The sequence below is a fragment of the Plecotus auritus genome (genome assembly GCF_963455305.1).
Source record: "Plecotus auritus genome assembly, chromosome: 7".
NCBI classification, from domain to species: Eukaryota; Metazoa; Chordata; class Mammalia; order Chiroptera; family Vespertilionidae; genus Plecotus; species Plecotus auritus.
The window spans coordinates 36894715-36918793 of record NC_137774.1 but is presented as its reverse complement, the minus strand read 5'-3'; the positions used below and the strand labels follow the sequence as shown (position 1 = coordinate 36918793).

General features: G+C 54.7%; 1 protein-coding gene across 1 annotated transcript in view; it reads left to right on the top strand.

The window, feature by feature from the left end:
- RTN4RL1 (reticulon 4 receptor like 1) overlaps positions 1-23872 on the top strand; it is a 69453-nt gene extending 45581 nt beyond the window's left edge. Inside the window, exon 2 of the mRNA XM_080678026.1 lies at positions 20765-23872. Coding sequence (XP_080534152.1) covers positions 20765-22092 — 1328 coding nt within the window. The 3' untranslated portion in view covers positions 22093-23872. The remainder of the gene's footprint in view (positions 1-20764) is intronic.
- The last annotated feature ends 207 nt before the right edge of the window (positions 23873-24079 follow it).

The window sequence follows — 24079 nt, the reverse complement described above, 5'->3', positions numbered from 1 at the left end:
GACACATGTCACTGTATCAGTAGAGCTGGAATGTGATTAGGCGACCCTGGGGGGAAATTCCGCCTGTCTCCTGAGAATACTGGGATAATGAGCCATCACAAGGACCAAGGAGGCTGCTGGGGGCTGCTGACCTGAGCGAAGGCTCGGCCATTCATTAGTTCTGGAGGAGTTCCTGATTTGCCCCTCATCCTGGCTGCGTCAGAGCTGGCCCCGTTCTTCAGTGGGAAGTGGGAGCTTTAGTGGAGAGCGAAAAGAGCGATCCGGGCTTTGAAGCAGGAACATGAACAACTTGTCCCTTGTGAGGTGAGAGGAAGACAGAAGCCACAGTCCTCTATGGTGGTGCGTGTCCTTGAGACCTGGACACAGTGGCCAGGAGTCTTTACCAGGAGAGCCAACTGGGAGGGGGCCCAGGCCAGCTCTATCCTGGACCCCTTAAGAGTCAGCCAGACCCACTCAGAAGTGCTCCCAGCCCGCTCTCCTCCACAGTAAACACACTGGGTATCCCCACCTGGGAGGTTGGAGAAGAGACCAGAGTGGCCCCAGGCTGGCCTGCCCAGCAGTCCCATTACAGCGGCCCCCTTCTCCATCCAGCTCCTGGCTTGTCCCCTCGTGGCTCCACCCTTGGCTCCCTGTGTCAGTGATGGGTGATGGCATGTTACCCTGGGTAGCCTCCTGCTACCCCCACCCCTTCCTGCTCCCAGGCAGAAACCTCCAATCAGCTTCTTTGGCCCCATCTGGTCAGCCTTTCACCAGCCACTCAAACGCTTCACCTTCTCCGAATGGAACCCCCTCAGTTCTCGGCAACAGAGCCCACATTCCAAATAGGCACCTTGCTTTCTTTGGTCGGTCTCTCTCTCTCTTCCCCTCCCGTCAGCCAGACCCACTCAGAAGTGCTCCCAGCCCCTTTCTGGTCCTTTATTTCTTTTTTCTGTTCTTTCTTCCTCTCCTCTTTTCCCTTCTCAGGTCTTGGCATTTCAGGTTGTGGATCTGCTACAACACCCTTCCCAGAGAGTTCTGTTTGCTCTCTACTCAGAGCTGCCTCCTGGGCCTCTCCAATTCCTGGGTACACCCCGGCCACTGGTCCTCCTCCCCGGAGGCCACAGGGAGCTGTCTGTGGGCCGCCGCCCCTATGGACGCGTGAGCCACTCTCAGGCAGCGGCCACGCCTGTCCTATCCACAGTTATGTCCTCAGTGTCCGGGCCAGGTGCCCCAGCTATGCTGCGTTGGAGTGAATGACAGCACTGCCCTTCCCTGCCTCCGCTCCAGACCCGCCCTTTCTGGGGGCGTCTGCAGGGCCTGTCAGGGTACACCCTTCCATGTGTGGGGTCACCGGTCTTCCAGCTGCACTCATTTAGGGGAGCCCTTTGAGGGGTGTTGGGACTGGTTTCCTCCGAGCAGCACCACCCTGAGGGGTCCCTGCTCTGCCCTCTTCCTGTTGTTTGTCTCCCCAAAGGGCAAGGAGTCCAGGGGCCAAGGAGATGTGCCCACCGGAGCCTGTGTCCATCTCTCTGAACCAGTTCTGTCCGGTAGAAATAGGAGCTGCGTGTACTTCAAATGTCCTACACTGAAAAAGTAAAAAGCAGCAGGTGAAATTCATTTAAAAGTATTTGTATTTAACCCAACATATTCAAAATATTATCATTTCAACATATAATCGCTATGGCAAGTGTTCTTTTCAGAGTAAGTCTTTGAAATCGCCACATTCAAGTTCAGAAGCCACACCTGGGTGGCGGCTACTGCTCTGACACACAGTTCCAGACCACACCTGGGCACTGGAGACAGAATTCCCTGCCCCCATGGCCCAGCCGGTTTCCAAGGCCCCTCCCCATCGGGACTCCTGAGGGCAGATAGTACCCAGAAGCTTATGGGTGGGAATGGCCAAGAGCCAGACTTGCCTTGAGGAGGGGGGCACATTCCCTACGGGTTTGTTTTCCTTCTTAGTTCAACATCCACTCTGATCTAGAGGCAGGGTGATGGGACCCAAGAGCAGGGAGGGGCAGAGGAGGCTGGGCACAGCTCAGGAGCAGCTGCGGGCCCTGGGGGTGGGAGTCTGCTCCCACAGAGCAGCCTAGAAGAGGGGCGGGTGGAACAGGTCCACAGACAGGGTAATGGCTCCTGCCTTGCACACAATTGGATTTGCCCTCCGGAGCCTCCCAGCTTTGGGGAAAGGCCTCTCCTCCTGGGAGCTCTGCTGGATGCCCAGAGCCACAGGGCCTGATCAGGAGGAATGAAAGACACGGGCCTCACAGGCAACCCAATGCCAGAGGGGCCAGTGGCTCCATTCAGAAAGACAAGGCTGGGAGGGCACATGGGGGCCACAGGTCCCCTCTCCGAGAGCCTCCCTATACTCAAAACACAATGGACATTGTCTACTCTGTACATCACCATCCCCTCCCACTTCCCATCCCTTTTAAAGCTGGTTGCAGGATGGCTCAATCAGAAAACTTGGAACCAGCCTGTTTTCCCTTGTGTCTGTGGGGGTGGGTGTCCAGTGCAAGCTAAGACAAGGATGGTGCCGGGGAAGAGGGAAAGAAAAAAGACCCTTTCTTTCTTTCCTCTCAGTACTTACATCTTGTATCCAACGAAACTCCCAGACGGGCACTGTGTCTCTTCTCCGTGGAAATCTGGGGAAACAATTAGGGGACAAAATGCAAACTGGAGGTGAAGACAGCCCAGGACTCCAAAGTGGATGTGTCCTCTCGCTGCCATGCCTCTGGCCAGGCAGTCCCCCACCTGGAATGCCCTCCGTTTCCCCTTGAATGCCAGGGGACCTCCCGCTCACCCTTGGAGGCTGCCTTCCCTCCGTGACCCCTCCACCCTCCGCAGCACTGCTTGCTCGCTCCCTCACCCCTGTTCCCATAGCACCGCGTTGGGCTCCATCGCACAGTGCACTTGCTCATTCAACCTGCACGAATTGTTGCGTGCCCCCCAGGTGCCTGGCACTGTTCTGGGGGCTGGAGACATCACAGGGAACTAGCCGACAAGGGGAAAGACAATAAACATGTAAACAAATAATTAAACAAGATACACTCAGGGAGTGTGCTGTGCTAAAGGGGAAACGGAGCAGGATACTTAAGTAATCAAGAGTGACTGGTGGGGGGGGGGTGCCCCCGCTGAGGTCTGGATGCTAAGAAGGAGGCAGTCCTGCAAGGCCAGGGGCGGAGTGATCCAGTCACTGCAACCCTATTGTATCATTCCATTTGTATGAAATAGCTAGAATAGACAAATCCACAGAGACAGAAAGCAGATTAATGGTTGTTGGTGGGGGGGGGCGGGTGTTGCTGGGAGAAGAATAGGGAGTGACTGCTAATGGCTATGGGGTTTTCCCTTGAGATGATGAAAATGTTCTAGAACTAGATAGTGGTGGTGGTTGCACAACATTGTGAGTGTACTAAATGCCACTGAATTGAATGCTTTAAAATGGTACTTTTATGTTATGTGTATTTTACCATAAAACAAAACCTTCCAAGACAAAAGTGAAGAGAAAGGCTCATGCGGGGAGGATGGTAGAGCCTGTGGCTGGAAGGTGGTGGGGGCCCGCTGCGAGGACGCTATGGGTTGGTAAGAGTTTGCATTTTATTCTGGCACAGTGGGAAGCCACTGGAAGGTTTCAAGCAGGAACGCACCATGACAGCACGTACTGTTCTTGAAGGTCCTTGTGGCTGTGGTGTGGGCCAGGGTGGTGGTGATAGGGTACGGGCAGTCGGGATGGAGTGACATGGACAGATTTAGGATCTATTTTGAAGGCAGAACCCATGGAACTTGGGATAAAGGGAAAGAATGGAGGAAAGGGGTCATGGAGAAGGCTGTCTGCATTGTTAGCTTGAGCCACCAAAAGGATGGCGTTGCTGTTGGCAGAGATGGGGATGCCTATGTGGGAAACACCTTTCGGACACGTTGAGTTTGAGCTGCTTTTATTTATTTATTTATTTAAAATATATTTTATTGATTTTTCACAGAGAGGAAGAGAGCGGGATAGAGAGCTAGAAACATCGATGAGAGAGAGACATGATCAGCTGCCTCCTGCACGCCCCCTACTGGGGATGTGCCCGCAACCCAGGCACATGCCCTTGACCGGAATCAAACCTGGGACTCTCCAGTCAGCAGGCCAACGCTCTATCCACTGAGCCAAACCGGCCAGGGCTGAGCTACTTTTAGATACTCACGTGGCAATGTCAGGTGGGCAGTTGAGTGGACTGTTCTGGAGTTTAGGACTGAGACACACATCTGATGCCTCGCCCCCCACCCCGCCCCATGGAGATGGTATTTAAAACCTGGGCCGGGGTGAGCTGCCCTGGGGATAGGAGTGGCTATGGAAGACCGAGGTCCAGGGATGAACTCTGGGGAATCAGAGCTGGAGCTGCCAGAAAGGCAGGAGAAAACCCAGCAGAGCCCTGTCTTGGAAGGTAAGAAAGTGTTTCCAGATGGGACGGCCACTGTGTCCAGTGCTGCTATGAGGGTGAGTAGATGAGGACAGAGTCACTGTTAGATTTAGCAATGTGATTAGAGGTCGGCCTCTCTGCGAGTCGAGTACCCAGCACATAGTAGGTGCTTATGAAAAGGTTGGTGGACTTGAAATGATTATGTTCTGCCCTGTGTGACATAGACTGCCCCGAGCTAGAAATTGGGTATTAAAGGGAAGTTGCTGAGGGGCTATAGGGACACTTAGGAGCGCTTGTCGGAGGGAGACTGGGGGCGGCCGGGGGTGACTGGGGGCTGCTGGTGGAGGCTGGGAACCCAAAGGAGCACCGGATTCTAGCCGCCCACTGGGTCCTTTTGAGAGGGCCTTCCCTCTACTTCTTTTCCCTTTTTTGCCTCTCAGGAGGTGATTCATACTTCAATATATTCCAGCTGAAAAAGGATCAGATTTTGAGCAGGTGGTAAGTCAGTACATGGAAATTTGATATATTTTGACTAATGCAGTTTGAAATTTGAAAACTACAGACAATTTTATTCAAGATCCATTTTTATACCAACTCATTACTGGGGGCGAAAGGCAAGATTTCAGGTTTCTGGAGGAGGACTGTGAACCCAGGCCTGTCACCACCAAGCCCCACTCAAGCAGCTTGACCTCGCCGCTGGCCCCCTGCTGCCCGCTGCCTGCTTGGGCCCCCAGGGCTCCTGCCGGAAAGGCTTTCTTTAGCAACGGCTTTCAAGTATCCCCCTGGGATTACTAGTCCAATTTAATCTGACCTTCAGCCCCACCTTCGTCGCACCAACTCCAGCAAATCCCTGGGGCTGGCACTTAAGACAAGTTTTGTGATATTACACAGAATTTCCACTTCCTTCCCCATCTGCCTTGTCCGTTTCCCCAGCCTCAGGAGTGTGAAGCACAAGAGAAGGAAATGAATAACGAAGACGGGGAGGCATGGAGCTATTGGCAAGGGAGCAAGGACACAATCATGGGAGGCGGGGAGCTGCCCGTTGGGGTGCTGGAGCGGGAGAGGGTGGGCGAGGGGCTCTGAGAGGCAGTGGCCTTAAAGAGAGAGAGCTCTCTTCCCATTGTTGGATGCCACATCCGTGTTGGTTTGAATCCTGGCTCCACCCTCTTGGGCCAATCACCACACTTTGTTGAGCCTTATTTTTTCTTTTTTTTTTCTTTCTTTTTTTTTATATATATATTTTATTGCTTTTTTTACAGAGAGGAAGGAAGAGGGATAGAGAGTTAGAAACATCGATGAGAGAGAAACATCGATCAGCTGCCTCCTGCACACCTCCTACTGGGGATGTGCCCGCAACCAAGTTACGTGCCCTTGACCGGAATCGAACCTGGGACCTTTCAGTCCACAGGCCGACGCTCTATCCACTGAGCCAAACCGGTTTTGGCGAGCCTTATTTTTTCTGAGCTACAAAATGGGGATGTGGTTTGTTGGGGGAACATTCGAGGTAGGTCTGACACACGGGAGGGACTCAACACAGGTTGGTCTCCTTTGCTTCCCCACCCAGCAATTTCCTCTTCATTTGAGCACGTAGCTCTGCCTCCTTTGGGAGGGTCACGGTCCAGTTGGGAAGGCAGACAGCAGGAAGGGGAAGCCTCTGAAAGCCCCCGCAGTGGGTGTCTTTCTGGGTGCTGAACTCCAGGCTTCATGGGCTACACTTTCTAGGAGGTGGCTTGTCCTTGTGTGTGAGGAGGAGTCTGACTCAGTGAATCTCTGGTGTAGGGAAAGAGAAATTTGGACAAAGCTTTCCGCATGAAGATGTTCATTCCAACGTTCTTTAGCTTTAATTTAACCGACTTTTAAAAGGATCTATAGGTACATTCACATGGTAATCAACCAAAAATCCCTGACAGGTCTCCTGTGAAGTCCCCCTCACCCCAGTCCCTGAGCTCCCAGCCGCCCTCCCAGGAGACCACGGATGTTACCGATTTTGCCATAATAAGTTGTAACAGTGAAAAACGAGAAGCAATCGAAATGTTTCACAGATAAATTATGGTCTGTCCATTCAGTAGGATACTCTGCAGTCTCTAAAAATCATGCCTGTTGCCACACTGTTCTTTTGTTATTTAATTCTGTGTTGCCTCTGGCCTCACGCCCTCAGCATATGCTGTTCTCTGTGCATGAAATCCCAAAACCCGCCCCCGAGGAGCCCTCAGTTTGCAAACGCCCAGCCTTCCCTCCCCAGTGGACAGTTCTCAGCAGCTACCTGGATCTCTGTCCTTTACTCTCCCTTATGGGGTGCGATTAGGATGTGGATGTTTGGTGAGTATCTGTTTCCCCATCGGACTATACTCGCCTGGAGGGTGGGGCCACTGCCTGCTGGGCTCCCCACGGCTGCCTTCTTGTAGCGCTTTCAGACACAGGCACCTGGAGAGCTGCCGAATGAATGAATGGTTTAAGTTCAGCAGAAAACACAAGCTACAGAACTGCATCTATAGCACGATCCCAATTTTATTGCTTCAAATAAAATTTTTATTTAAATTTCTTGTATCCCTCCATAAGTGAAGGGAGTACTAAGAGAAGGAACAGCAAGGCACTGTGGATGGTTGTCAAGGATAATGGGATTTTGGTGATTTTTCTTCCTTTATACTTCTATACTCTTTACTTTTTCACAATCGGCAAGTATTATTTTAAAGTTAAATTAAATGATGAAGACGGACTTTAAAGAAAAAACTTATGGGGGAAAAGAGGGTTTGGGGACCACACCGGCAAGCCCATGCTGAGTGGCTGGGTCCCAGAGGCTGGCATGCGCTGGTGGCTGCCAGAGGGGGCCCCTGGAGGAAGTGCAGGGCTCAGGCCAGTGTGGAAGAGGGAGCAAGTCAAGGCCTGGGGCCCTGAGATGCTCAACTGGACTCTGAAGGATCTTTTTTTCTTTTGCATGATTTATTTCTTGTATTAAATAGTAAATGCATACTTCAAATATATGTATAAAGTATAGAGGATAAGAAAATTAGCACCCCTGAGCCCACTGCTCAGTTTAAGACTCAGAACACCAGACATACATTCCCTGAAGTGTATCTAAGTGGATAGTCACAAGACATTCCGCAGGGGGGGTCTGGGAAGTAAGGACTAAAATGCCTGGTAAATTCTTTTATCTGCTTAGGCATGAGGTATCTACCCTGGGGTCCTCTGGTGGCTAAAACTTACTGTATATCTACATTTACCCACAATACGGCCACCTCGGCTAGCTAAAGCACTTGTTTGCTTTTACTAGAATTCCATCAGCTAAGTCATTCATTCATTCACTCACCAGACATGCATCTATGTACCACACCTCTGGTGGAGGCAGGTGACTTTAAGAGTGGTGAGTACTGCCCGGCCAGTCTGGCTCAGTGGTTGAGCATTGACCCAGGAACCAAGAGGTCACGGGTTCAATTCCTGGTCAGGGCACATGCCCGGGTTTCAGGATTGATCCCCAATAGGGGTATGCAGGAGGCAGCTGATCGATGATGTTCCTCTCTATCTCTCTATGCCTCTCTCTAAAAAAAATCAATAATAACACTTAAAAAAAAAGTGTGGTGAGGACTTTGAGAGGGGGGAGCGCTGATGAGGGTGGAGGGTCTCACACAAAGGAAGAGTCTGGAGAGAATTCGTGAGCAGGTCCTGTCGGAGCTGAGTCATGCAGTTACCATCTAATCTAAGTTGGACTTTGGTTATAAGCAAGAGAAATCTGATCTGGCTGACTAAGTAACAGAGGAAATCCTTGGGAGGTGTTTTAGTTAGGACATTTTGGGCTGCAAGTAATTGAAAACCGAACTCAAAATGGCTAAACCAAGAAGAGGATTATTATGTCGTATACTGGAAGGTTTACAGATCCCAGGATTGGTTGGATTCACAATAACCATGTCATTATGAAGCCAGGTTCTCCCCATCTCTTTGCTCTGTAGTCCTTGCCAAGCTGGGTTTTAGCCTTTAGGTTGATCCCCTGCTGCCTCAGCAGACTGTCTTTGTGTCTCATTGGTCAGCGTGGAGTCACATGCTCCTGTCGAACGAATCACTGACCCATTCCCTAGGCTGGGGAGGAGCCTAGCTTCTTAGAGCATATGGCTTCCTGATTAAGGAAATTTGGATCCTAATAGCCAAGAAGAGGGGTGTTGAGTGGACCTCTGCAGAAAGAAAATGGGACCCAAAGGAGAAGCTGAACAGCCTAACTCTGGGGAGGGCAGAAAATGGGGTGGCGGGGTGAGGGGGTGGGGGGGTCTTGGTGGGAACAACTACTAGGGCAATGTCCTCAGAACAGCCCAGGGGGGCGAACCAGCTCCTGCTGAGTCACTCTGCTTCCAGTTCAGGTTCACATTTCTGGGGGAGAGTCTCTGGCTGAGTCTGGCCACTGATTGATAATCTTGCTTCCTAAATCGCCTGCTCTGTGTATGTGTGTGTGTGGGGGGGGGCAGGGGGGTGCAGGTGGATTTGGGGGAGCTGCACCCTCAAGAAGGCAAGGAGAAGGGAGTGAGAAGCCCCTGAGATGAGAGGGGGAGAGCAGAAATGGGGGAAGCAGGGCCAGACCATGGATGGGCTTGTAAGCCATGCTCAGCTGGAGGAACCTTATATCTGTAAGGACTTTTATTTGCAAGGAACAGACACCAGCCTTGACTAATTTAAATAAAAATAAGATTTTTTTAAAGGGTACTAGGTAATTCACCGACTCTCTGGATGGGTGGGGGCACCCCAGGCAGGAGCAATGTCCCAAATGAAGGCAAAGACACCTCCAAGCTCGCCCTCCAATGTTCCCGCCACAGTCACCACCCCTGCTGGCGCTGCCACCGCTGCCGTCCGTGCAAGCATGGATCCTGCTCGGTGCTGTCATTTGCAGCCCTGACTCCTAGTTCTGAGTCAGGGGTAGGTGTGTGGAAGGGCTGAGTCCAGGCCAGGGGGTTTTGTCCAAGCTACAAGGGAGGCTTCGAAAGTGAGGGCTTGACCCTTTCAGGTTCCACAGGGAGGGAAGGGCTCACTTACATAACAAATTGGGAGATCTCCCAAAATACAGGAAGAGGCTTTGTGACTGGGTGGCAAAAAAAAGTGACAAATGTCAACAACGCGCCATCCTGAAGGTATTTGGGGAAGACTGTCAGCTTGTGAAAGCCAGAAACTGGGTCTTTTGTCCCCAGAGCCCTCTTGGCATGGTGCCTGGCCCAGAGGATGGGGTGGAGTAAATATTTTCTGAGCTAATGCCCTGTCAGCAGAGGAGGGACATGAGCAGACTTAATTGGACAGGCCAGATAGCCCCAGCAAGAGGGGGCGGGGAGCTTGGGCAGAGGCCAGGGCAGTGGGTGGGCATTAGGAACCTATGTTTGCAAACCCCTTTACTTTCTTGTCCCCACAGACCCCTCCTGTGACTAGGGGAGCTTGATTTCCCAGCACATGGAATGCCTGTTTCATTCTGTTCTTTTTCCCGAAACTCCCACTCTCCTCCCTCCCTGGACTCTCGGCAAATGACCCCCTCTTCCTTCATGGAGAAAACAGCTCCGGGAGGCTAACTCCATCTGTGTGTACCGAGTTCCCTCCACTTACAGGCGAGAAGCGCTCCAGCTGAGCCCTGGATCTCTGTGCCTTGGCCCTCTCACTCCTATTGCATCAGTTTTCCCCTCTCTCTCCTCCTGAATCATGCTCATGAGCATGCAAACGGGCTCTGGCTCTCATTTTTTTTTTTTTTTTCCATCTTAAGAAACACACACAACTCCCTGGACCCTATCTGTGCCCCTCCACGTCCTGCCCTGTTTCTCTGCCCCCTTCACAGCAAAACTTGTGATCACAAATGCTCCTCCCTGACTCCCTTGCGAGTATTCTTCCCTATCCCAGACAGGCTGCGCCATGTGACTGATTTTGACCAATGAAACAGGATGAGGAATGCCGCTTGTCACTTGAAACAAAAGCTGTAAAAGCCAGTAAGTAGTTGGCCATGTCATTGGTTTCTCTCCCCGGAGACTGAGCAGAGCCTCAGCTATCCTGCCTGAGCCATTGAGATTCTGGGATCACTTACATCAGCATACCCTAGCCCAGGGGTGGGCAAACTTTTTGACTTGAGGGCCACAATGGGTTCTTAAACTGGACCTGAGGGCCGGAACAAAAGCATGGATGGAGTGTTTGTGTGAACTAATATAAATTCAAAGTAAAGGAGTGGAGGGGAGAGCAAGAGAACCAGATAGAACAGCCGGATCCGGCCCGCGGGCCGTAGTTTGCCCAAGGCTGCCCTAGCCTGTCCTAACTGATAGCAATGCTGTCTCCCCTTCCTCATAACCCATTCCTTTTATTTTGCATTTAAAAATTTTTTAATTTTTCAATGATAGTTGACACACAGTATTATATTAGTTTCAGGTGTACAGCATAGTGATTAGCCATTTATATAACTTACAAAGTGATCCGTCTGATAAGTCTAGTACCCATCTGGCACCATACATAGTTATTGCAATATTATTGACTATATTCCCCATGCTGTACTTCACATCCCCATGACTGTTTTTATAACTGGCAATTTACTTCTTAATCCTTTTCACCTTTTTCACCCATCCCCCCAAACCCTCTCCCATCTGGCAATCGTCAATTTGTTCTCTGTATCTATGAATTTGTTTCTGTTTTGTTTGTTTATTTTGTTTTTAGATTCCACATATAAGTGAAATCGTATGGTATCTGTCTTTCTCGGACTTATTTCACTTGGCATTAATACCCTCTCCCACGCACTCTCATCCCACTCGGTATGCCTTCTGCCCCCACCTTTCTACCAGAAATGAACTTGCCAGCATCACTAATTACCTCTGTGATGCCACATCGACCGGACACCTCTCTGTCCTCACATAAACCCTCAGCAGCCCTCGTCACAGCCGAGTCCTCCTTCCTTCTTGAAACACTCTTGGCTTCAGTCACATCACACTTCCTGGCTTTCCTCTGACCTCATTGGCCTTCCCTCAGAATTGTTGTGTTGCCGGAAACCTCAGTCTTGAATCTTCTGTCCTGGGTGACCTCATCCATTCCCACGGATTGAAATACCATCTCTATGCCGATGACTCCCCAGTGTGCAGCTCGCCTCTGGGCTCCGGTTTTGCACTCCCAGCTGCCACCAAGTAAACATCTCTAAAGGCTTCCCAGACTGCGTGTCCTCAGCGGAGCTCTTGTCTCATTTTCCAAGCTCCTCCAGTCTCACTGCACCCTCATCCTCTCAGAGCCACCCATGGACCTCCCACCCCTTTCTCTCATTGGCTTATGTGTACGTCCCATCAACTCTATATCCCAGACACGGCTCCACGTCTGTCTCCATGGCCCCTCCACCCTCCAGGCCGCCCACATCTCTCACAGATAACAGCCACAGGCCTCCCTACCTGACTGCCTGCTCCACCTCAATCCATACTCCAATAGCAGCCCCCCAAATCCAATCCCTCCTACTTCAGGCTCTTCACTGGCTTCTTGCCACACCCAGAATTAGATCCAAACTCTTGACTGAGGCTGTGAAGGCCCTGGAAGGCCTGCCGCCTGCACTTCTGACTGCATCTCTTTCCTCGTCCACACCAAGTTCAGTCCAGTCCCAGGGCCTTTGCACCTGCTGCTTCCTCTTCCTGGAAAGCTGTTCCTTGGCTTCTTCTTAACCTTTAGGTTTCAACTCAGGCGTCCCTTGCCTCCATGAACACACAAGCTAATGTCAGTCCCTTCGCTTGTCTCATTCTTAACCCAGCGCCTCCCACCCATTGCCAGCTTGGGCGGGGCCGGTTCCTCTCGTCTTTCCCCTGGAGGGTAGACTCCGTGAAGGAAGCAGCACTGTCTCTGACAGTTGTAGCACCGCGCGCAGAGCTGTTCTCGAATGAATGCAGGAGCTGAGGGACAGACAGAGTCACAGTGGTGTGATCGACACCCGGATGTGAGTTCTGAGTGTCTTTCACTGACAGCAAGGAAGGGGTGGCTTCTGGGCACTAGAAACAGGAGCTTCCGGCAGAGAGCTCTGCACCTGCTTCTCCAAGGCTGGTTTTCAGCTCCTGTTTTGTGTTGCCCAGTGCCAGGGCCTTCAGGACTTGGTAGATCCCCACCCCAATCCCTGCCCCTCTCACCCCCTCAGGAGCCCCAGGCAGGCATCTCAATGGACACTTGCCTCTGAGGACTGTCCCACTCCCACAGACGTCTCCAGCCCCACTAAACACACCAGATCCCACTCTGGCTTCAGCGGGCCTGGCTGGTTGCAGGCAGACCCACCGCTTGCTGTGGTTTGTGGGGAGGGACAGTTGGCTCCATGGGATTCAGCAGGAGGAGGTGGGGCCCAGAGCCATCTCAAAACCTCCCAGGAAGAGGTGGTTCTCAGAGGCTCTCAACCCTCAATCTTGGAGTCTAGGCTGCCACAGCCCAGTTCTGGGTTCCCCAAACCGAGGAGCATATTTAAGTAACACAGGACACATTTTATGAGCCCACGGGGGGCTTCACAAGGTGAAGGTTAGAGCCCACCTGCCCTGGGCTCCCTGCAGCGAGCTGACAGCTCCAGACTGCGATGGATGGACTGGGAGAGAGAACAAAGTAGAGAGGTCAAGAACCTGTCTTCACCTGCTGTGCCATGGGGGCAGCCAAGTTCTGGCAGGCAACTTGAACTTGGGGTTGAGCCCCAACTCCATGACTCCACTCATAGTCTGATCTCTCCGGTCCCTCTGCTGGGCCTCTCGGGTCTGGGAGCACCTGGGTGGGTAGGGCAAAACCCAGGGTTCCCTGGGGGTGAGGGTGAGCCCTAAGGGAGTGTGCGGCAGCTCCCTTGGATCACAGTAGCAGAAAAACAAATCATCACCCTTGGGGAGCACCTTCCGGCAGCCCCCCTGGACCAGCAGTTCAAGGGCACAGCCTCACTGCCTGCTCTCAATACCCAATGAGGCAAGTGCTCTGACCCCACTTCCAGACTAAGAAACTGAGGCCTCAGAGGTTTAGTGGCCTGCCGGAGGTGGCCCCACTGAAATGTGCTCCTTCCGGGCTGGTCCCAAACCCAGGCAGTAGCTGGGTGCAGAGCTGTATGTACTAGCTGCCAGCCCCCTTCCCAAGCAGGGACCCCAAGCGAGAAGGTGGTAGACCCTCATAGGCAGAGGATAGGGGAGCTGAGGTTGCTCCCACAGGCCTTCTGAGAGCTTGGCAGCCCAATTAGCATGGCGTTCCTGGCCAGGCCTGCTCAGGGGCCTGAGCGCAGCAGATGAAAGCTGAAAGGTTATTTCAATAAGGGGCCGCCCACTTGCCAGCTGAGAGTGATCCTGGTGTGCTGGAGGGACCTGGAGTGCGTACATAATTCAGCGTGTCAGAAGGAGAGTGGGAGCTAGAGGGAAAGCCAGAGTGAGGGCCAAGATAAGGGGATAAGAGGAGATATCACAGGCCAGGCGGTGCGCCTCTCCTCAGGGAGGGCCTGCCCTCTCGGGGATGGAGCTCAGGGAAGTTTCGGGATGAAAGGTTTTGGCTGACATCCCTCTTAATGGTCTCCAGAGACAGACATGTGCTTACATATGCACACATGTGTACCCAGGCCTATGCATACACATGCCCACACTGCATGTACACACATAGATAAACCCAGACAAATGCACATGAACACAGGTACACGTGCACACACTCAGGCTCCACCTGGGCCCAGGACTGCCTCTGGGCTGCAGGCACTGGGCCTGAGGTTCAGGTGTCTGGAGAAAACTCATGCTTCATGCCTGCCTCTTTGTCCCCCCTCCTATGCCCAGAGATGTTCTTTTGGCCAAGGTTGGGGTTGGGGCACAGTCTTGGCCCCCAGGTAGGTGAGTAACTTTTCCTGGCTTGTTTGGGACTTCCCAGTTTTAAGACTGAAAGTTTCCCCCCCCTATTTTTTGTATGTTTTTATTGATTTTTAGAGAGAGGGGAAGGGAGAAGAATAGAGAGATAAAAACATCGATGAGAGAGAAACATCATCAATTGGCTGCCTTCTGCACGCACCCTCACTGGGGATTGCACCCACAACCCGGGCATGTGCCCTGACTGGGAATCAAACCTGCAGCCTCTTGGTTCCTGGGTCAGTGCTCAACTGCTGAGCCACACCGGCTGGGCAACCCTGAAAGTTTTACATCTTGGGAAACCCCTGAGTCCCAGGCAAACCTGAGCTGTCACCCTGCCCCCTGGCCTCAGGCAGGCCTGCTGTACATCCTCCCTCCCGGGTCTCTCTGTCCTGTCCCCTCTGTGATGGCCAAAGGGCCCTCAGGAGAGAGCCAAGGCTGAGTCTTCTCTCACTCTGGAGGTCTCAATACTAATAAGGACCACTGTGTTTATTGAGTGCCTCCTGTGAGCTAGGCCCAAGGAGTTTCTTCTTGAGCACCTACTGTGTGCCAGGCACTGCTCTAGAGCCTGGGGTTGTACCAGGGAACACACCAGACAAGATCACTGTCCTCATGGAGTTGACACTCAGTAGGGGGAGACAGAAGATAAACAAGATACATAAATGATGTCATTTCGTAGAAGAGGATGAATGTTAGGGGGAAAAGTAAACAGAAAGGGGGCCCATTTAAAATAGGCTGCTGGGAAGGTGCTGTGGGGAGAGACCAGAAGGGTGAGGTGAGGAGCCCTGCAGATACCCTGGGAAGCGTTCCAGGCGGTGGGAACAGCATGTGCACAGGGCTGGAGACGTGCCTAGCCTGAGAGAGAGCAGCAAGGAGAAAAGTGAGGGGAGGGAGAGAAGGAGGAGAGGAAGTGGGCCGCCTCTGGGCCATGGTCAGAATTGGGGGTAAGGTAAGGACTTAGTGAGTGTGATGGAGCCACGGAGAGTGGAGCAGAGGAGCCACATGCTCTGACTCACACTTTCCTGCCCTGTTAGCAGAGATGTAGGGGCAGTGGGGGGCCACCCAGGAGGCTATTGTGATAGTTCAGGGAGATGTGGTGGCCCAGACCAAGGTGGGGGCTGGGAGAAATGGGTGGACTCTAGCTAAGTCCTGAAGTTGAGCTGACAAGGTTTCTGACGAATTGGGTGAGAGGTGAGAGAGAAAGAGGAGTCAATATGACTCTGAGGTTCTTTTTTTTTTTATGTATTTTTATAGATTTCAGAGAGAGCAAGGGAGAGAAAGAGAAACATCAATGATGAGAAACATTGATCCAATGCCTCCTGCATGTCCCCTGCTGGGGATTGAGCCTGCAACTCGGGCATGTGCCCTGACTGGGAATGGAACCCAGACTCCTGGTTCACGGGTCGATGCTCAACCACTGAGCCACATTGGCCAGGTGACTGAAGTTCTTGGCCTGAGCAGCTAGCATGAAGGAGCTGCCTTCTCCTGAGATGGAGGAAGTTGTGGGGGGAGAGCGGCAGCTTAGTTTTGGACGGATTGCGTTTGGCCATTGGAGATACAGAGGAGACAGGTGGATACAGGCGTCTGCAGACAGAGAGGGCCAGGCTGCAGCTTTAAAGGACAATACCCATTTTACAGGTGAGGAAAATGAGGTTCACACAAGCAAGGGGACTCACCTGTTAAACTGGGGAGCCGGGACCCAGGTCTCTCGGGCTCCAAAGCCTGTGCCCGTCCTACTGCCCTGTGCTGGGAGACACCAGCCACCCTGCACAGCCCCCCATGTCTGGCGGTGGGGGCTGAGGAGGGAAGCCCAGCTCTGCCCTGGCTGGCTTCCTTGTCTCCAGGCCTGAGCAAGGCTGAGGTGGTGGGGGGATGCTCACCAGGAAGTGGCCTGCGTTTGGGTGCAGCGCAGAGGGACAGTGCCAAGTGACCTGCAGCGCCAGTAGCTCTGTGAACATAGCTGGCCCAGCCTGAGGCCATTATCTGACCACAAGAGCCATTCGGTTAGCATCGATCGGCTGAGAGAGAAGCATCTGGCAAGGCTGGGGGTGGGGGACCTCTGCCCTGTTCACAGGAGGTGTGGGGGTGTGCAGAGCCAGAAGAATTGACCACATGGCTATCAGTCTCAAAGACTCAGGAGCCCTATGGACCTGCTGGGGTCCATGGGGATGCCAGTCCATCAGGCTGTTCCTGCGCAGGTGTATGGAGGGGGAGCCCCTTTGGGGCCAGGTGGTCTCAGACTTAGGTCAGTGGGAGGCCTGAGATGTTGGGGTCAGAAAGGGCTGACAGCCCTCAGGTGGGGCTGCTGTGCCCTCCCATGCAGCATGGAGCTTCTGGAGTCAGGGTCAGGTGGATGAGACCTGCTCCACTGCCTGGCTCACCAGCTGCGTGGCCTTGGCCAGCCACTTTCTTCTGCGCTTTGTGTCCTCCACCATAAAATGGCACGGCACCCACGGGGTGTTGTGAGGAGTCCATGTAAAGAACCTGGCACAGGCTGAGGGCTGGGTCTTCCTTTGTTTAGCTCCCTTCCTGCTGCCAGGAGCAGGGAAGGTGCAGGGCCCTGCCCCACTGGCCATCTAGCCTGGACTGGAGTAGGAGCCCTGGACTGGAGTCAGAGCTGGTCCCAGCCCAGCTGAGCTGGTGTTACAGCCTCTTTGGGAGCTCTGGCTACTTAGAGGCCGAGAGAGGGACAGGGTAAGATGGGGGCCTGCTTCCCAACCATCCCACCACATCCAGCCCCCACGGGACCGTTCATAAGCCCATCTTAGGAATAGGCTGCTGAGTGGACTGGATGAGTCCATGCCCAGGCCACTCACCTCTGCCCCGACAGGTGAAGGGTTTGGGGGTTTTGCTGGAAGGAGGACATGAAAACAATGCCTGCTTTTCATTCCTGCACATCCTCTATGCTGGCAGGGGAATGGAGGGCTTCATGGAAGAGGTGACATGGGGCAGCAGGAGCCTTCCCTGAACTTCCCTACTCCTCCTACACACCCCTAGGTGCCTATTTTAGGCCCAGCACCTGGCCAGACTGCCTAGTGTTATGAGACCCCCTATCTACCAGTCCACGAGGACTCGCCCAGTTGGCCCAGGCCCCTCCCTGCCCTGGCATCCTGGATACTCCAGGATGTATCTGGCAGTAAGTGTTGAATGGAGGAAGGAATGAATGAGGCTGCAGAGATCCAGGGAAGCTCAGATATGTGAGAGACCAGGAGGTTAAGGAGTAGTTGGTAAAGCAGTCAGTCGGGTGCATGCCCCTAGAGGAGGAGGAGGTGGAGGAAGAGGAGGAAGAGGAGGAGGAGGGCACGAGGAAGGCCAGAGAGTGGGGGAGACTCAGCCTTGGTTTTTTCAGCCCCCTCAGGCAAAGCAACCCCTGCCTTACCAGGAGGGGGCTGAGGAGGCTGATGGGAGGGGGTGCAAGGCTCCTCCCTGGAGACTTGGATCCCTGCTAATTTGCAATCTTAAAATGCACAGCAAAGGTACCGGCCTCCTTGTTAGTGCACTAATCAGCAATCAGTGGGTTGGGGCTCCCATGGGCCACATGGAGGGGGCACAAGAGTCTCAGCCATGTAATGCCAGCCTTCCTGGGAAGGAAACTGGCAGGATGACGATCCAGGGCCAGGGCACCGCTGGCTCAGGCAGGGGTGCTAGAGGCAGGTGGGGTTGGCTGGGAGGGCTGGTCCAGGGCCTTGGAGATGGGACCAGCTTCCGGAGTGGAGAAGCAGACTCAGCTGAGACCCACTCCAGTGCCCATTGAGGGGGGAAGCTTCCATGGCATGGGTTCCCTGGCATCTGAGCAGCAATGAAGGATGGAGAGCAGCTCCAAGCATTGGCTGGGCTCCTACCTCCTTCTGGGCCCCTCTCGAGAGGACAGGTGAGGTGGCTCCTGCGCTGGGTCCTGCCTTCACCCCACCCCTTGTTATTTGACCCCCCTCCTACTTGCCAAAGTGTGTTCACATGCCGGCTGCTAAGCTCACACCTAGATTTTGGGGCAGTTGGCTTTTTCACCCAAACCGGGGCCTTCACCTGGTTTTCCCCTGTGCCTCCAATATTCCCTGGAGACACCTGTTTGAGGAAGGGGTGTTGTTCTCTGTGGTCCTCCCCCCAGCTTCTCTGGGGATCATTTCAGATAAACCCATCCCAGAACCTTAGAAAGACAGGGCCATAAAAGCAGGCAGAAGGGCTGTCTGAACCCCACCCCCATCCCCAGGTCATGGGGCAGGAAAACCCTCAGGGTAATCCTGAGGACCAGAGAGCTTGAGCAGAAGTACTTTGTCAACTCCATAAGCTGCACAAATGTCAAGTGGCATTAGCCTGCCCAAGCTCACCCCGTCCCCATGGTGAGCAGCTTAAGGGAAGGAAATGCCTTTGTCTTTGCAGAACCCTTGAGATGGGGTGGTTGGTATGGCCCTGTGTGTCTCCCAAGCACAGGTTCATGGCCATGGCCCTGCCCTTCAGCACAGTGAGCACCGTGAACTCCCTTGAGCGAGGAGGGAACCTGGGCTCCCTCCAAGTGGCAGGGTGGGGGCTGCCTCCCGGGGCAAGGTCCCTGGAAGACAGCAGCCTGGGCGGGGGTGATCATGGAGTTGAGCAAAGGGAAAGGGAGTGTCAGGCTCTGGAAAGTGCAGCCAATGTGGGCTGGGCCCTCCTCCCAGCCCTGGGTGTTGGAGGTTCAAGGCAGCAGGCAGGTTCTGCAAGAGTCAGCTGGCATCTGGGATCCAGGTTCCTATGCCCTCACACTCCCATCTCTCCTGTGGGGCTGGGATCCCCGGGCCAGACTGAGGTGGGAAGGGGGGGCTGGAAGTCAGACCCAAGCCTCCACATGGTTGGCATGGGGATCATTGACTCATGTTACAAAAGGGAAACGGGCTGAGGAGGTATGCCAGCCTTGGGCCTGGCCTACAGGTTGCAGGCTGCCCAGTGGTCACAATGACTGAAGGCACTGCCGGGCTGCAGAGAGCATGGCCTGGCCCAGAAAGGGTCCCCACAGCTGCACTGCCACCACCACCACCACCACCACCAAGGTCATAATTGCTCTGAAGTCGTAACTGCACCCAATTATGCAAAAACCAAATTATGTGCAATGAGTTTTATGTGTTGGAAACGTTAGGTCGAAGCTGGGTGATTACAGGGGGACAGGAAGCAGCTGCCACTCTCTGGGAGACCATTACTCCCAACAGCTGGGAGTTGTCACTTATTTACGAGGCCATACCTGCCAGAAATGAGGGGTGGCGGTGGCGGAGAGGCGTGCCTGAGCCTGGGCAGGCAGTCGGGGCAGAGGCAGGCCTGGGCACCGGCTGGGTGGCCAGCAGGGGGATGGGCGCAGGACCTGCCAGAGAGTGGCTGGGAGGGTTGGTTCTCTCGTTCTGCACACTCTGGGCATAACTAGCAGCAGGAGGAATCGGCAGAGCTGCCCCAGGCCCCCAGCTCTTGTGAGAGGCCAGGCTGGCCAAGCTGGAAGGGGAGGGCAGGAGGCCAACCCAGGCAGTGAGGAGCCTGGAGCCTGTCCCCCCAACACCGGCGCGCCTACCCGGCTGCCAGGGGCAGCTGCCACCCTGGAAAAAGGCAAGTAATGACCATCGGCCATAATGAGGCTGCTCCGATAATGAGCATGGGGCTATTATCCAACCACAGGCTGGATGCATCCGAAAATAAATTATTTTAAGGATCCATTAACGCATGCCTAATTAATGCCCAATTAGAGGGAAGCTACAGAGAAAACACTCCGGACCGTCTCCGTCTCGAGGCATGGCTCGGTTTACAACCACAGCCTGGGAGCAGGAGTGAGGTGGGGAGAGGGGAGGAGCCAGGCAGGGACTTGAATGGCGGCAGCCTCTGTCTGGCAGCTTCATGGGCCCCAGGGCCCAGCCAGCCCTGGTCCCTCCCCCAGTCCTTTGCACACCTGTGTCCTCTCAGTACCTCCTCACAGCTGGGCGAGAGACAACTGTTACTATTTAGAAGTGAGGGGTGTCACTTATTTGAGGATGTGGGAGGCCCCGTAAATGAGATATCTTCTGAAATCAACTTTGGTGCCATGCATGCATGCTTTGCTTGTTTGGGGAAATAATTTAAATAAAGAGACTCCTCAGAACTCCATGTGATATATTTGCTTGGGTAGGACAGGAGGCTGCCCCACTATGTGTTCACACAGGTAACAGGAGGTTGACTGCTGTGTGACCCCCACCCCAAGGGCTGACAGCCTGGGGAGGTGGGGCTAGGAGGTTGGGGCGGGGCTAGGATTTAGGGGCGGGGCTAGGGAGAAGGTGTGGGAATCAGAGCCTTCATTCACATCCCAAGCGTATCTCACAGCCCAGGCTGGGGAGAGAACCCCAGTAGAGGTGGGGTGCCAGGGTGTGGGGAGCAGTATCTAGCCCCAGACGGGGGCTGGCTTGGGCCTGACCCCTGCCTTCCTCCCATCAGGAGCCAGGCCCTCAGGGGGCCACCATCCCAGACAAGTGAGCAAGAAGCAGACAAGACGGAGCCCCAGCCGCCAAGGAGCGTCACGTGCCGTCCAGTCCTCCCCTCCTGGACCACGTCTGCCGCCCGCCTCCCGGGCAGCCCCTGACCTGCTGTGCTCTCTCCCCCCAGGGTGCTGTGTGGAGCTGCTGCTGCTGCTGCTGCTGGCCGGCGAGCTGCCCCTGGGCGGCGGCTGCCCGCGGGACTGCGTGTGCTACCCGGCGCCCATGACGGTCAGCTGCCAGGCGCACAACTTCGCCGCCATCCCCGAGGGCATCCCAGAGGACAGCGAGCGCATCTTCCTGCAGAACAACCGCATCACCGTCCTGCGGCAGGGCCACTTCAGCCCCGCCATGGTCACCCTGTGGATCTACTCCAACAACATCACCTTTATCGACCCCCACACCTTCGAGGGCTTCGTGCACTTGGAGGAGCTGGACCTCGGCGACAACCGGCAGCTGCGGACGCTGGCGCCCGAGACCTTCCAGGGCCTGGGGAAGCTCCACGCCCTCTACCTCTACAAGTGCGGGCTGGGCGCCCTGCCCGCCCGCCTCTTCGGCGGCCTGCACAGCCTGCAGTACCTCTACCTGCAGGACAACCACCTCGAGTACCTGCAGGACGACATCTTTGCGGACCTGGTCAACCTCAGCCACCTGTTTCTCCACGGCAACAGGCTGAGGAGCCTGGGCCAGGACACCTTCCGGGGGCTGGTGAACCTGGACCGGCTGCTGCTGCACGAGAACCAGCTGCAGTGGGTGCACCCCAGGGCTTTCCACGACCTCCGCCGGCTCACCACTCTCTTCCTCTTCAACAACAGCCTCTCTGAGCTGCGGGGCGACTGCCTGGCCCCCCTGGGGGCCCTGGAGTTCCTCCGCCTCAACGGGAACGCCTGGGACTGCGGGTGCCGTGCGCGCTCCCTGTGGGAATGGCTGCGGAGGTTCCGCGGCTCCAGCTCCGCGGTCCCTTGCGTGTCCCCCGAGCTGCGGCAGGGCCAGGACCTGAAGCTGCTGAGCGCCGAGGACTTCCGGAACTGCACCGGGCCGGCGTCCCCCCACCAGATCAAGTCTCACACGCTCACCACCACCGACAGGGCCGCCCGCAAGGAGCATCACCCGGCCCGCGGCCCCTCCAGGGACAAGAGCCACCCGCACGGCCATCACCCCGGCTCCCGGACGGGCTCTAGGAAGCCAGGCAAGAACTGCACCAGCCACAGGAACCGCAACCAGGTCTCCAAGGCGGGCGCCGGGAAGCAGGCGCTGGAGCAGCAGGACTATGCCCCTGACTACCCCCACAAGTTCAGCTTTGACATCATGCCCACCGCGCGGCCCAAGAGGAAGGGCAAATGTGCCCGCAGGACCCCCATCCGTGCCCCCAGCGGGGTGCAGCAGGCCTCCTCCAGCAGCTCTCTGGGGGCCTCCATCCTGGCCTGGATACTGGGGCTGGCGGTCACTCTGCGCTGAGGACCCAGGGCACCAGCACCCAGCACTGCCACGTGTCCACCAAGAAACAGAGTTTCTTTTCTTTTTTTACAAGTGGAGGATCTGATTTAGGCAGAGGCTGAGAGAGGCTTTGGCTGCTGTCTGGGTCCTGCCTGGTGGATTATAAACCCAAAGTGTACAGCCCCAAGCAGGAGGGGATTAGCACACCTCGCCCAGCTGCCCCAGCCAGCCCCCTCTGAGCAGCCAGGACAGCATCCATCCAGCAAGGCGGTAAGCATGCAGAGAGCATCCTTCATTAGCAGCCACGGGACCGTGCCCCACGGGAGCTGAGCTCTGTGGAATCCGGGAGATTTGGAGAGGTCTAAAGGGCCCCTGCCCTTCTTGGAGGAAGCAGGACTCAGAGGAACAGATGATGGTCACCCAAGAGGCTGGGTTGACCGGCCGACTGGGAGCGCATGATCAGGTGTCATTTTGGCTTTTGCCTGAGGCCACTTAATCAACCTGCCCTGAATCCAACAGTGTGCCACCTTCAGTCCCTTCCCTGGAGTGACACCTCTCATTCCTGATGTCTCAGGCAACCATGGTCCACCCAGCCCAGACCCTGGGCTCCAAGAACCAGTTACCAAAGGAAAGATCATCAGAGGCTGAAATTCAGAACTTCATCACGTGCAATGAGGTTCTCACAGGAGGTGCAGTTTTATAACTATGTCCACTTATATATATACACACACACTCTCTACATCTATATATATATGTACACACACAAAGACACAGGTCCCTGCCCCACACCCTTACCAAACTGTATGTCTTACCATGTTTATAAACTATATGGAAAACTATATCTGCTGAACTGAGAATTGTATTGGTGATTTCTAGCAAGGAAAGAGTTATAGGATTTTTGTCTAGAATCCCAATCTCCAACAGCAGTCCTCGTGTAACCTGGCCTTGCCAGGGGCATGGGCAAATGGTCAGTGGGGAGGGTCAGCGAGAAGAGGAGGCAGCAAGAATCACTTCAGGGGACCAATATTCTTAGATATTTAGAGCATCACCTTGTTTTTATATGCAACACAAGTCCATCGGCCGCCCGGAGCACCATCACCCCCACCATAGTAACTGTTGGCGTCAGGGTGAGATGTGAGAAGCAGCTTGTTGGACATCAGGGAGCCGGGTCCTGGGGACAGGCTGCATGGAGAAGGGGAAGCAGGAGCTCTGGGTTCCTTAGGCCATCGGGTAAAGCAGCCTTCTCAGTGTTAGTTCCATAGGCTGGGCAGTGTCCTCAGCCCAGCGTTTGGCCAGCAATGGTCTGGACAGGCCAGGGAGACTCTGAGCATGAGCCCAGGCCTCCAGCTCAACTGCTGAATTGGGGCTCTTTGATGGGGTCCCAGCAAGGACCCTGTGTAGGACGACAGGACGGAAAGGACCCGGTGGCCTTAGCAGAAGGGGAACAGTGAGGGCATATCAAGAACCATCTCAGGCACTTGTGCGCTATGGGGGCCCTGTCCCTACTGGTCCTTCTGAAGATGCTGGGGGACGGGCAGAGGTCAGGGAGCCAGACTCAGGAGTCAGGAGCGGGGACTTGCAGTGAATAAAGCGGGCAAGCCCAGGCAGGGGACGGGGGCTCCAGTCAGGGTCGGCCATGCTGCTTGTTGGCTGGGGCCTGGGTGGGCACGATCTCCTTTGCGCTTTGCACAAACCTGAATGCCCCGCCAGAGAGGACGTGTATGAGGAGCAAGAATACTAAATCCAATTAGGAGAGAAAAATAATAATAAAACACTTTTCTCTTGGACAAGAACCCTGTTTCTCATTTCCTAACCCCACATTCCTGAAGGGGCGCAGCTCCCAAGCTTTCGGGGTGGGCGAGCCTGGCTGGGCACCACTCTGAGACACAGCATGTTTGTTGGCGGGAGGAGATGTACGGGGCAGGGGCACGCTGACTCACTGGGGTGCATGAGCATATGCGTGTACACACACACACACACACACACACACACACACACACACACACAC